The sequence below is a fragment of the Branchiostoma belcheri genome, unplaced genomic scaffold (assembly GCF_001625305.1).
Source record: "Branchiostoma belcheri isolate BF01 breed outbred unplaced genomic scaffold, Haploidv18h27 scaffold48, whole genome shotgun sequence".
NCBI lineage: Eukaryota > Metazoa > Chordata > Leptocardii > Amphioxiformes > Branchiostomatidae > Branchiostoma > Branchiostoma belcheri.
In genome coordinates, this window is record NW_017804109.1 from 1,938,717 (window position 1) to 1,952,819 (window position 14,103).

The window sequence follows — 14,103 nt, forward strand, 5'->3', positions numbered from 1 at the left end:
CACAACTTTACAATGGTCTACTTTTGTTTGTAAACTAAACACTAGCGACTAGAGGGCATAAAAGCCCACGCTCACAATCAGATGTAATTATATTTCATAAGAAAAAATTACACGATAGTGCTAATGTCAATATAGGATTCAATATCAATATCAGGTGAGCTTCCAAAAAAAAAAAAGAATCATAATATTTCACAAGTAGATTGATTAAATATTTCTTACACTCCAAGGAAATAAATAGGCACTACCTGATCTATCCCCCACCCCCCTGAAAAAGAGAAAACCGACACATAATCCATTTTAAATATATAAAGAAGGAAGGGGAAAAACAAACCGAGAAACTCTATTCAGTTCAGTCTCTACCGTCCCTCCCTTCAGGGGCAGTCCACTTGTGCCAAGGGTTCAAAGACATTGGTTTCTTAATGTCAGGTTGAAGGTCCGGTGAACGAGAAGCTTGCCGCTTGGCGAAGAACTTCCGACGGTGTTGGGCTGACTCCTCTGGAACGACGTTCGCTATGTCCTGTTGACTCGTCAGCAGAACCCGGCGGTCGTCACGTGTGGCCCAGATTTTTCCCTCGATGGTCACCCACACAGCTGTTAGCGGTTTGTTGTCAGTTCCATTTGAGACCAACTGTTTGGCTTGGTGGAAAAGTGCCCTACTAGCCGGGGACAGATCCGGACGAATTGAGAAGAAAGATCCAGCATCGTTCTTCTTCCCTTTCAGGGCCTTCCTTGCCTCATAAACCTTTCTCTTTGCCAGGAAAGTAGAGAACTTAACGATGACATGTCGTCCCGATCCCTTTGCACCCAGGTAATGTATGTTATCCAGTTCCCCCGGTAAGATGGTCACCTGTAAGTATTCCCGGGTGAATTCCACAAATTTGGCGGGAAGATCCTTTTGTTCGTAATTGTCTGGCATTCCCCAAACACGTAAACAATTTTTCCTCGAATATTGTTCACTGTGAAACTGGCGGGCTTCTAGTGATTCAACTTTTCCCTGGAGGTCTTTGATTAGGCCTTCTTGTTTCTTGATTTTTTCCTCATGACTACGGAGAACATCCCCCATGCTCTTCATTTCCGACTTCAGTCCGTCAATTTTTTTCGTTCAGGTTTGAGAAGTTCGTCGAATTTTCGGCCCTCAGTTCGTCTAACTTAATCATCAACGCCTCCATGATCACAGTTCCAGACTTGTTTTATAAATCAATAGTCTGAGATTAAAAACTCACCAACCATGTAAGTTGTGCTGCTCCAAACAATACTTAGTACATGTTTCCACGAAAAGGCAGCCGCTTCACAGTCAGAAGGGAAGATTCCACGACAAAGTAATGGCGGGAAAAGGATACTGCGCCGCCCTCCCCCACCGACAGCTGTCGACGGAATTTAACGAAACTTCGCCAACTGAAGCCACAAACACACCTTTCACTAGCTGAAAATACTCCTGGCAGCGTTGTCAACATGTACGCTGATGAATAAAGCTGAATGTCGGCGCTCAATCCAGGAAAACGTCCAATTTCCGCGTCCCAAGCGAAGAGCAGAAGAAAGTGTGTGTTGTGCGTGAAGCGCCACCTATCGACCCTTTCCATGGTATTTTATTAATAAAAGCAAGGACCTTGTAGGCATTGGCTGAATTACGTCCTGCTGTACAACAATATTCATTTACACAAACATTAACACAAATATAATAATAGAATACACAAAGTCTTTGACATGCTGCATCTATGATGGGTGTCACTAAGACAAACAATGACTGTTTAAGAGGTAAGTCATGTACGGAATGCTACTCTGTTTATAACACTGTTTTACAGTTGGTAAGACTCGTGTTATGTTTTTCTTTGCTGAGGACAACAGAGAACAGCAAATGGGTGAAAATGGATCAATAAATGGTAAGGAAGAACATGTTTTGTAGGCCATGTAGGAGTTTAGTATCAATAACTTACTAAGTTTGGGTGATTGTCAAAATGTTACAGTTTGTATCCGGGTGTAAATCGGGTGAACTGTCCGTTTCCAGCATGAGAACCAGGCTGGAGCTGAAGAAGATGAAGGAGTATGACAAGCCTGACGTGCACCAGTACGAGGTGATTCCGGCGCCCAAGTCCCCCGCGACCAAGCCGCCCGTTCCGTTGCCGCCCGTTCCGATGCCGCCGGTCGAACATATAGAGCTGCAGGAGATAGAGCTGGTGGATCCTGTTGAAGAACCTGCCGTGGCGCAACGGGACACAGGCGGCAGGAGGATGCCGAACAGACGGGTGGGCACTCAGCAGTGTTTTAGACCAAAACATGCTCAGGCACGGTTTTGGATACGTCTGGACTATCCAGAACCATGCTTTATACGAAACCATGCTCAGGCACGGTTCTGGATAGTCCGCGCGTATCCAGAACCTTGCTTAATATACAGAACCATGCTCAGGCACGGTTCTGGATAGTCCAGACGTATCCAGAACCGTGCTTTATGGAAAACCATGCTCAGTCACGGTTCTGGATATTCCAGAAATATTCAATACCTGGATATTCCAGAAATATTCAGAAACGGACTTTATACGAAACCATGCTCTGGTACGGTTCTGGGTAGTCCAGACGTATCCAGAAACGGACTTTATACGAAACCATGCTCTGGTACGGTTCTGGATGGTTTAGATGTATCCAGAAACGCACTTTATACGAAACCACGATCAGTCGCGGTTCTGGATAGTCCATACGTATCCAGAACCGTGCTTCATACAAAACCATGCTCTGTCACGGTTCTGGATAGTCCAGACATATCCAGAACCGTGCTTTATAGAAAACCATGATCCGGTACGGTTCTGGATAGTCCATACGTATCCAGAACCGTGCTTCATACAAAACCATGCTCTGTCACGGTTCTGGATAGTCCAGACATATCCAGAACCGTGCTTTATAGAAAACCATGATCCGGTACGGTTCTGGATAGTCCAGATGTATCCAGAACCGTGCTTTATACGAAACCATGCTCAGGCACGGTTCTCGATAGCCAGACGTATCCAGAACCGTGCTTTATTCGAAACCATGCTCAGGCACGGTTCTGGATAGCCAGACGTATCCAGAACCGTGCTTTATACGAAACCATGCTCTGGTACGGTTCTGGATAGTCCAGACGTATCCAGAACTCTGCCTGGGGCAAATCTACGTTCTTGGATACGCGAAGCCTTTGGGATATCCAGAACCGTATCAGAGTCTGCTGTACCGAATGCATGTAACGTTACCTTTCAAAAACCTCCACAAAGAAAAAGAAGCTGTTCAAAGATTAACTGCCAAACGTATTGCAACTTTTTTTATTGTAGGTTTTGGATAGGCGCAATGTCCCACGGGGTACCAATGGTGGTCCTGCTGTCCGGGCTGGCCATTCTCCAAGGTGCGGCCTTCTATTGTTTGATCATGTGTTATTATAATTAGTTAAATACATGAGCTGGACAATACTCAGCAAAACATTCTTAACCGTAACATAACCCGAGTTGGACAGTACTCATCGGGCAGATCCTGTGATCGTGGGCAAGTTTGATCATGTTTACTTTTTCAAACATTACCTGCGGGGTCGTGTGGCGTAGCGGCAGAGTGCGCGACTCGGAGGTCCCGAGTTCGACTTCAGACATGCCACCGAGCTTGTGCCCTTGGGAAAGGCACTTTACACGACTTTCCTCACTTAGCTCAGGTGTAAATGAGTATCGTCCTGTCATGTATTTGTCCCCTGTGTTGGTGGCGGCATTAATATAAGTTGAAAAAACTTGAGTGTGCCGTCACCACGTCTGGTGATTATATGTTGGAATAAAAAAAATAAATAAAAGAAAATAATAAAAAACATTACATTGATTTACTGCCATTGTAAAGTCCGATACTGTCTACAACATTTCCCCAAATTTACTGTCATTTACTACTATTGAAAAATCGGACCTTTCGTGCAGTGCGTGAAGCCCAGTGAATGCAACATTTGTTGCATTTGTGAACCAGTCAGAAGGTGACAAACGGTCACGGAAACGTCGGCTGAATATGAATAAAAGACTTGGTTGTGTAAAAAGAGTCTCTTTAGAGTGTCTTACCAACCTGATGAAACTATTCACCAACATTTGTTTCTGCAGGATTCCCAGTAAGGTTGCTCCCGTGAAGGAACCGCTACCGTCGCTGGGACTACTGCCCGCCGCCACCGCGTCCGGCGCCGCTCGGCTGGGGGCTCGGTCCCTCTGGCTTAGGGACGAGGACTACAGCACCGAAACCGCCCGGAACGGGGCACGGTCCGGACCAGACTCCGCCCGGCATGTTGCGCGGTCTGGCACCGAAGCCGCCCTTTATGGGGCCTGGACCGGCACCGGTGCCCGATCCGGACCCGACGCCGCCCGGCATGTGGCCCGACCCGGCACCGACTCCGCCCGGCACGGGCCCCGGTCCTTGTGGCTCCGTGACACCGACTACAGCACCGACAGCAGCTACGCGTTCGACAACGAAGGCGAGAGTGACACAGATGTAGATTAGCGGAAAATAAAAAGCTCTTTTTACCCTATCTAAACAGTATTAGTTCCTCTCCTACCTCCATTGGGATCTGTTGTATTCAGAAACGTGCTTTATCCAGAACCATGCTCAGGCACGATTCTCAGGTACGGTTCTGGATAGTCCACGCGTATCGAGAAACTCCCCTGTGGCAAATCTACGTTCGTGGATTCGCAGAGACCAAACAGAACTTAGCCTGATCCTACCCCATTCAGACATTGAGCTAGATAGGTACGCTTCTTCATACAACAGGGCCGAAATGGACACATTACAAGCGGAACAGCAGAGGAATTACAGAAGCCAGACAAATGTCCTTCAGGTTGTGTAACAAGAACGTAATTTTGCAGTGATCTACCGGGATTGTGACGTGAGACACAGATGTGGAGTGTTGTGCAGCTGGGTCATTTTGATGTATAATCTACATATTCTACATATTTTGATTATACATTAATTACACTAATAAAATCACTGTTATCACCGATCTACAAATGCACTGCTTTGCACTATTCTAGCTATTTTAGTGACGTGACCGACACGAAACAATAACTGACAAAGTCTTCCATCATGCGTTTTCTAGATTTTTATTGGCAGAAATCTTGGTTACATAGAGCAGCAAAGCTGACCTATGGGTTCCTTGGGGAATTACAAGACGACAAATTACTGTACTAAAAACGTCTAGAGCTGTAGGAACTTTCAAAATAACTAGGCAGAATTTGAAGACATTATGAAGACTAGATAAAAGGGAACAACATTACGATCAGGTCAAAGACTTGCCCTATAAGGACATGAAAGTTTAGATATAGGACATGAAAGAAGGAACCCTGTTATCTATGTTTCGGGCTGTGAGCAGGATATCAGAGAACAATAAAAATAAATAAAAATAAAAATAAAAACAAAAATTAAAAACAATAATGTATATTTGGCTTCCAATGCCCTAGTATGCTTAAATTACCTAGCAATTTGATATGGGGGTGTCTTGGGCATATGTCCACAGGATTCAGTCAAATTTCGGCATAGACCCATTCTGGATGATGCTGATTTGTTATTTCCAACCCTGATATCTACTCACGAGCCTTGTCATGGTTAAATGAGGCAAAAGCAGCTAAAATCTATGCGGCTGATCTGCAGTCACGGCTGGAAGGCCAGGATGGTGCTCGGCACACGCAGGATGCGGTGGGACCATCGCCATTCCGGGGTCCTGTTAACGATAGGAGGAAGGAGACTAACCGATACGTTAGGGAAAAAAAATCAACAACGGAATGTTAAAAATGTTTCTAAAAAAACACTCAACTTACTAACGAAGACTGTATCTGTATAGCTGGTATAACGACCCTTTAGCCGCCGTAAACACCGGCATCATCGCAATATGAATGAAATTATGAGTGAAACAGTCACAACTAATCTTTGCACATCTACTGCAAGCGTTGTTTAAAGCTGTCAAGTGGGAATGTCACTACTCCACTTGGTCGCAGCGAGTTCCACTTCACGATAGTTCTAAAGAAAACAAATCTCCTGAAGACACTTCGTACCTTTGAGGACTAGATGGCGGCGCTTCTCTTCCTCCGTTGCCCGCGCAGCAGCTCCAGTACTTCCTGCAGGATCTCCCTGGGGAAGATTGAGAACACATTTTCTTCATCAAGTACAAAAATGCCAGCATGGATCCAGGCAACATTTCATCGGTACGACTTCTTGTCTGTATTTCAAACGAGGCAAAACAATTGACATTTTTCTCACGCTTGGACAAAATGATGTTTTACTGCCATCACAAAGCCAATATCGTCGATAACTTACTCCTCCGTCTGCTCCTGCTGTTCCTGTTGCTGCTCCTGCTGTTCCTCCTGCTGTTCCTGCTGTTCCTGCTCCTCCTGCGCCTGATCCTCCTGCCACGGATCCTCCTGCTGCTCCTGCTGTTCCTCCTGCTGCTGCTGCTGGTCATCCTGCCACGGATCCTCCTGCTGCTGTTCCTCCTGCTGTTCCTGCTGCTGATCGTCCTGCCACGGATCCTCCTGCTGCTGTTCCTCCCCCTGCCTTAGATGATGATCGTTGCTCTTCTTCCGTTGCCTGCGCAGCAGCTCCAGAAGGCCGCGTGCTTCCTCCAGGATCCTCCTTTTGAAGGTGGAAAAAAACAGTTTCTTCATCAGGTACAAAAATGTCATCGGAAGTATGTCTTGTCCTGCCCCCAGCAGGGCAGCAGTAGAGTATTTCAGACGAAACAACTGGCATTTTCTCATGCATGAACGCCACGATGTTTTACTGTCGTCACAAGGTCTATATTAACGATAACTTACCACTCCTCCTGCTGCTCCTGCTGTTCCTCCTGCCACTGCTCCTCCCCGTCCTGCCTTCGGCGATGATCGTGGCCGTCACCCTCGTAATGCTCCTCATCGCTGCCCTCCCCCCTCTGGTCCATGATGGTATCGCCCGAGTTGTCACTCATCAGGTCCAGAATAAAGCTGGCCTCCTGCGGCACCATCCTGGCGAAAAATGACAACATTTTGGTTAAGTTTGGTGGTTTAGAATCGGTTGTTGAGTGGCTGCTTTAGTCTGCTAAAGGTTTAACAGCTGTGCATGCGATTGGAATTGGGTGACTGCCATTGTTCACTGCCAGTGTGGATACATAGCCTTTCATAAAATGGCGTTGTAAAGTTTGGGTTAGTCTCCAAGTAGACTTTACGGTGGTAAGTCAGCTATGCTTTGTCCATTAGCCAGCGGTGGCCATGAGATGGACTCTGCTTGGCACATTGAATACTGCCCTGCCACCTTATAATCTGCTCGGAGATTAGTTTGCTGATGCGTATGAACCAGATGCCTCATAAACGTTCTTCATTGAGGCATCCCTGCATCCTCCTGTCTATGTGCTTATTTGGATTTTTCACAAAGTGAAAGGGAGTGCAAAACAGGTGCATACGCACCTTTACAAGTTACCCTCCCCCATACAAAAACACATACAACATCAAAATTCACATAGTCAATGACAAGTATAAACATACACAGAATAGGCAATCAATATAGAAGGTTAAGCATAATTCAAATTGTCTGTCTCTACAGTCTTCATCTCAATAACCTTAGGTCAATCACAACATCTCGGGTGTCTATACATGAAGAGTGCTCAGACGATGACTTCAACTTTTCCCAAGGCTCAAGTTACCATCAGCTTACCTCTTCTGTCTGATCGCGTCTCCCTGGTCCACCATCAGCACCATCAGGAGGCCGGTCAGACCCAGGAACATCGCCAACTTGTAGCCCATCGTTAAACTACGGAAGGAAAACATCTGTGAAATATCTGTGTGTTCATCTGGTGTCATCTTTGTTGGCATTCAATGGCCTCACCTCGCTTCACCAGTCCCATAGCAGTATTGTATGGCACCACCGGTTTTACTCCTGCCCAGTTCTCAGTAATTATTTTGCTCGCTTCCCACATATTTGGGGATGGTGGGACCGATGACTTACGTAATCTCGTAGCCTGTCTAAATCGCGCTCCTGGCGGCCTTGGGGTTGGGGTCATTGACCTCCGGCTGTTAGAGATTATGTAACACAGGCTACTAATCTCGGGGCAGATGTCGATAGGCAAGACTAGAAACGTGTTCTACGTCTAGGATAGGAAGTTCTGGAGGTCGTTTGTAACATAGAGGGGGCTCTAGAATAGAGAGTTCGGTTGGCAAGGCTACAAACGTTTTCTAGGATCCTGTTTTACGAAGTAACGAGGGTCTAGAAAACTGTGATTTGCCCAGCCAACTTCTGCTTGGAGATAAGAGCCTCGTTGGACCAGTATTATATAATAGTACTATTATATAAGTACAGTCTTATATAATAGTCAGAGATAATGGTTGTGCAGCTGTCCCGAGGCGCCTCAAGTTTAATGAATCGTGCATACAACATACCAACGTGTCACGTATATACCAATGGACGGCCAGTCTAAAAAAGGTTTACAATTTTCTACCATACGTCCATATCGGGTTAGAAATTTAGGTAGAACACTACAAAATAAACCAGGTGACTGGATAATCTCTCTCAAGAGTCAGACTTTTTAGTCAGACATGTTCAGTTACTGATGAGAAAAGGCTGTCAGTAACTGTCAGTTAACACATTTGAAAGTATATCCTAAAACCTTTGTGGTGAAAGTATTTCTAGTTTCTATCCAGGTTTACAAAAATTGTATATTAGTTAATATCGGCAAGGTGACGTAGTCGGCCTACAAAAGAAGACGAATTCAGGGCAAAACAACTTAACCCGGCATAGAATTATTAGTCTTTAGTACGAAAATGCAGAAATCGGCCAGCATTGTTCGTCAAAAAGAGCTCGATCCCCTACCACTTAATTAATCCATAACTCGACTGTTAGAGTTGAGTTAAACCACTGCATAAACCAGCCGCCGTAAAAAAAACTCTATACAGTGGGCTCCTGTGTCGGTAGTTTAATGCCTAACGCACGTAAACAAGCATAGAGCCTTGTCGATGTGGTCGAGCATTTTTCGTGCTAAATTCAACTGTCTTAAAGGGCGGTTTAAGATCCTCGTCAACCATTGGTTCTGCTACAACCTGCTTGAAAATTCCACCACATCAGAATCGTACGGTGATCCTCGACGAATATGACCGAGCCCTATTAGTTGTTGGCAACTTGCGAGACCAACAACACATATATAAATACAAAAAAAATCCGATGATTCGACGCTACAATTGCTTGCCAAACGACAGGCGTAGAATCTCGGTAAAGTCGTCTAACATCATCTAAAGTGTTCTAAACACCAAATCTGGACCCCGTGACGCGAGCGTCGACCGTTCGGCACACAGTCTAGCCTGGCGCCAGTCTGCTGCTAGGGTCTCGGCTCCGGGACTAACACGTCCTCGAGGACATTTTACCACAGACACCCCTCAGTTAGATCCTGAGTATCAGGTACGGCCGGCAAACCCTTCTTCCCTAGCCTGGTGAATTAGTTGTGGCTCCCCGCTATCTCTAGGGCGCTTACAGTGTTCCCCGCCCGCCCAGCCTCCCGCCCAGTCCACGAAGGGGCAGCAGTAATAAAAAAGCCGACTGTAACGGTCTATCTTGACAGGTGTAGGATACAGCCCTGTGTCAGACAAAGTAGGGCCGGCCGGAACACCCCCAAGTCGGCCCGTTGAGGAGGGTAACCAGCCCGGGGCCCTCTCCCGCTTGCCACCGCGGGCACACCCGGGCGCACCACCGGCAACACACCCCACCCTGCCCCGCCGGTGTCAACCCTGTCCGCGGCCCGGCTACGAGGATCACCCCCAGTCTAAAGACCCCGAATTCACCACGTCTATGAAGACAAAATTAGCGTGCTCACCGCGATGAAGTTTCTGTTCTTCTCGGCAATCTCAGGACGTTCTGGAGTCGTGAGCTCGAGTGGGTGACTCCTGCTCGGCTTGAAGTCTCAAACTCTTATGAGAACAACGGCGTGAGAATTATACAGACTGACCTTTCTGCTAATCGCCCAGACAAAGCCCAGACAATTAAGCCTAACTTTCCATCCGACCTGCTACATCTCGCACGTTATGTAACTCGTCGATGAAGGTTAGACATCCAGGTAATACGATACGCCAAAAAGTAGTTACTCATTGACAAGCAACTGGATATGATCTTGGAAACGGTCAGACGTTTCAGCTAGTATCCACTAGCTTTTGTCAGTGACTGAGAGACCAGAGGAGAAATGCAGGTCACTGACGAAAGCTAGTGGATACTAGCTGAAACGTCAGGTCTGACCGTTATGTAACACTCAGGTGTTGATTACGAATGCGGAGATTTTGAGCCGCGCGGTTCGCAAGCCTCCGTCACGAGAATTACTTGCACAGAAAAGCTTTTTACCTTTGCCATTGAACTTTTGAACAAAGTTTTGTACTGTATAAATATATATGTGGCATCCACCAAAATGTACCCGATGGAACGCGTTATCGATGGATAATTTTTCAACACGAATTGACGATTAGGCCACCCTATCATTACCTCACTGTGCACGCCTGAGGGCATCGTTATGAAATAGGCTCCGTCCGACTTCACTCAGAAAATCCGTATGAGAGTAAAATTGGCCAAGGGAGTCCGGCCCAGGGGAGGTAGTTTCTTTCCCTCTGTGGCCAGTGAAACCTACAAGACGGCCAAACTCACCCGGCAAATATTCTCCTATATATAGCCAGCGTAGTTAGTCTGATAGAGACTACTCCAGGCGAGGTCGCTCTAGATGAACTGCTGTGTAGTCTTATTGCTAGTTCAATGACGTGACCCAAACAAAACAATGACTATTAAACAAGATATCTCATCCTGCCTTTTCTTTTATTGGCAGAAATCTTGGTTACATAGAGAAGCAAAGCTGATCTATGGGTCCCTTTGGGTAATTGCAAAACGACAGGTTACTAAAACCTTTGCAAAGGCAGAATTTATATTTGAACTCTAATATCGACTCACGAGCCTTGTCATGACTAAATGATGCAAAAGCAGCTAAAATCTATGCGGCTGATCTGCAGTCACGGCTGGAAGGCCAGGATGGTGCTCGGCACACGCAGGATGCGGTGGGACCAACGCCATTCCGGGGTCCTGTTCACGGTAAGAAGAAGGAAATCAGCCGGTACGTTATGGAAAAATCAACAACGAAATGTTCCAAATGTTTCTAAAAAATACACTCAACTTACTAACGAAGACTGTATCTGTATAGCCGGTACAAAGACCCTTTGGCCGTCGTAACACACCAGCTTCGCAGCAGGCACCCTAATCTTTGCCCATTTACTGCAAGCGTTGCTTAAAGCTGTGAAGTGATGATGCCCCTACTCCACCCAATGGCACGAATTCCACTTACAAAACGTACACTTAGGGTATAGAATTTTATTCTTACACAACCAGTAAGGTTCTCACCTGCTTACGTTTCGATGTCTATCAGACACCTTCCTCAGAGCTGAGAAACGTAAGCAGGTGAGAACCTTACTGGTTGTGTAAGAAGAAAATTCTATACCCTAAGTATCTTCCAACCTGATGAAATTATTTACGGAAAACGTACACTTCGTACCTTTATGGACTAGATGCCAATGTCCTCAGTGCTGTACAAATTGTCCCTTTCCCTCGCTCAGCAGCTCCAAAAGGCCGATTGCTTCATCCAGGATCCGCCTGGGGAAGAACGGAAGCACATTTTCTTCATCAGGTATAAAAATGTCAGTATTGACCCAGGCAACATTTCGTCGGCAGGATTTCTTGTCTGGCCCCCAGCAGGGCAGCAGTAGAGTATTTCAAACGAGGCAAAACAATTGGCATTTTCTCACGTATGAACGCCATGATGCATTACTGTCGTCACTAAGCCAATATTAACAATAACTTACCACTGCTCCTGCTGCTCCTGCTGTTGCTGCTCCTGATGTTCCTCCTGCTGTTCCTGCTGTTCCTGCTGCTCCTGTTGCTGCTCCTGCTGCTGTTCCTGCTGCTGCTCCTGCTGTTCCTGCTGCTGCTCCTGCTGTTCCTGCTGCTGTTCCTGTTGCTGAAGATCTTCCACGCTGCTGCCATGGCCGTGACCGTCACCAGCGTAATGCTCTTCGTCGCTGTCGTGCTCGTGGCCCTCCCCCTCCTCCTCCTGCTGCCTTAGGAGTTCCTCCAACTCCCTTAGGAGAGAATCCTGGCCGTCACCCTCGTTGTGTTCCACGCTGCTGCCATGACCGTGACCGTCACCAGCGTAATGCTCCTCTCCGCTGGCATGCTCATGGCCCCCTTCCCCCTCTTCCCCACTCGCTGTGGGGGCGAAGGTGACCTCATCCTCCTCGATGGGGAGCACGGTGGGATCTTTCGAGAGGTACATCAGGCTGTCTATGCTCGCCTCCACCATCCTGGCAGAAATGACAACATTTTGGTTTCGTTTCGTGGCTTAGAATTGGTAGTAAAGTGGCTGCTGCAGTGTGCTAAAGGTTAGATACAGCTGAGGTTGGAATCAGGTGTCTAACATTTACATAGTCGTCTCCACTGCCAGCGTGGTTACATAGCATTTAAAAAATGGCTTTGTAAGGTTAGAGGTTACCTTCAAGCAGATTCTACGGTGGCAAGGCAGTATCAAGTCGGCTATGCTTTGTCCGTTAGCCACCGGTGCCGGTGGCTATTAGATGGACACTGCATGGGATACTGCCCTGCCACCGCAGCATCTGCTCGGAGATTAGTTGAAGTTTCCTCATGATGCGTATGAAAAAGCTGCCTCATAAACGTTCCCAAGACTCATGGAAGTATCCCTACATCCTCCTGTCTCTAACGTTACAGTCATCATCTCGACTACCTTAAGCCATTCACAACATCTCGGATGTCTTGATACGAAGACTGCTCAGACGATAACTTCAGATTTCCCCAAGGCGTAAGTTACCACCACCACCACACGCTGACGACGGTTAGTTAGACATGAATTAAACCAAGCAAGAAGATTTCCGCCAAAGCCAAATGTTTGTAGCGTGTGGGTCAAAAGGGTATGAGAAACAGAATCAAATGCTTTGGCAAAGTCGAGAAATAACATGTCTACTTGTTCCCTCTCCATGTCTAGTATCTACCCTACTTTGTGGTGTTTCCAAAAGCTGAGTGGTGGTGGAACGGCCGGGCGTAACCCCATGTTGTCATACAATAGCTTACCTCTTCTGTCTAATTGCGTCTCCCTGGTCCACCATCAGCACCATCAGGAGGCCGGTCAGACCCAGGAACATCGCCAGCTTGTGGTCCATGGTTGAACTACGGAAGGAAAATAACCTACATAAAATATCTGTGTTCATCTGGTGTCGGAAACAGAAGCTGTTGCCATTGTTCGTCAAGGTGAGCTCGATCCCATAACACTTATTTATTCCATTAGATGGCTCGACTGTTAGAGTCACTGCATAAACCAGCCGCCAAAACAAACTCTACAAAGTGGGCTCCTTGGTCGGTTTTTAAATGCTTGATTGCACGATCACAAATATCAAAGCCTTATAAGTAGTCAAAGCCTGATGTAGCCGTGCTAAATTCAACTGTCTTGTTCCATAAAAGGCTGTCTAAGATCCTTGTCCAACCTTCTTGAAACTTCCACAACATCAGAATCATACGACGACCTTCAACGAATGTGACAGAGCCCTATTAGGAACTGTACGATATTTACCGGGGAGGGGGGTCGGTCGTCTGAGGGGGAGGGGCCTAGGGAAAAAATTGAGTGGGGGAGGGCCTAGGAAATTTGTTTTAACTGGGGGGAGAGCCTAGGAAAAAAATTACGTTACCCCGGACGGCAGGTCCTCCCTCCCCGATAAATATCGTACAGTCCCTTAGTTGCTGGCACTGCATGCGAGACCAACAACACTACGGCATGTCTGAATGTGAAAAACATTCAACCATTCGACGTTGCAATTACTTGCCAGGCGACAGGCTTCGTATCTCGGTAAAGTCGTCTTAAGTCTTCTTAAAGTGTTCTAAGGACCCCGTGACGTCGACATTTCCCTCACCCGGTCAAGCCTGGGTGCATGCGAGACGGCTGGCGTGTTGCCAGGGCCTCGGCTCCGGGACCAACATGTCCCTGAGAAAATTTTAAGACTGCTATAGGAAAGCCCTGTGTCAGACAAACTAGGGCCGGGCGGAACACTCACAAGTTGGCCCGTTAAGGAAGGTAACAAAACTACTTCT

General features: G+C 46.8%; 2 protein-coding genes and 1 long non-coding RNA gene across 3 annotated transcripts in view; 1 reads left to right on the forward strand and 2 right to left on the reverse strand.

The window, feature by feature from the left end:
* The window catches only part of LOC109479338 (cadherin-23-like), a 35,946-nt gene extending 31,058 nt beyond the window's left edge, over positions 1-4,888 (forward strand). The window contains exons 35-37 of the mRNA XM_019781289.1: positions 2,006-2,243; positions 3,297-3,367; positions 4,089-4,888. Coding sequence (XP_019636848.1) covers positions 2,006-2,243; positions 3,297-3,367; positions 4,089-4,479 — 700 coding nt within the window. The 3' untranslated portion in view covers positions 4,480-4,888. The remainder of the gene's footprint in view (positions 1-2,005; positions 2,244-3,296; positions 3,368-4,088) is intronic.
* A 555-nt stretch (positions 4,889-5,443) lies between these two features.
* Positions 5,444-6,331, reverse strand: LOC109479382. The gene is made up of 3 exons (XR_002140785.1): positions 6,286-6,331; positions 6,024-6,099; positions 5,444-5,692 (listed from the first exon to the last, which is right to left on the reverse strand). It is a non-coding gene; the product is annotated as an uncharacterized LOC109479382 (long non-coding RNA).
* A 5,200-nt stretch (positions 6,332-11,531) lies between these two features.
* On the reverse strand, positions 11,532-13,181 carry LOC109479340 (putative cyclin-dependent serine/threonine-protein kinase DDB_G0272797/DDB_G0274007). Its single transcript, XM_019781290.1, has 3 exons — positions 13,093-13,181; positions 11,814-12,311; positions 11,532-11,604 (listed from the first exon to the last, which is right to left on the reverse strand). The coding sequence occupies exons 1-3, from the start codon at positions 13,179-13,181 to the stop codon at positions 11,532-11,534; spliced, it is 660 nt and encodes a 219-aa protein (XP_019636849.1).
* Positions 13,182-14,103: the final 922 nt, after the last annotated feature.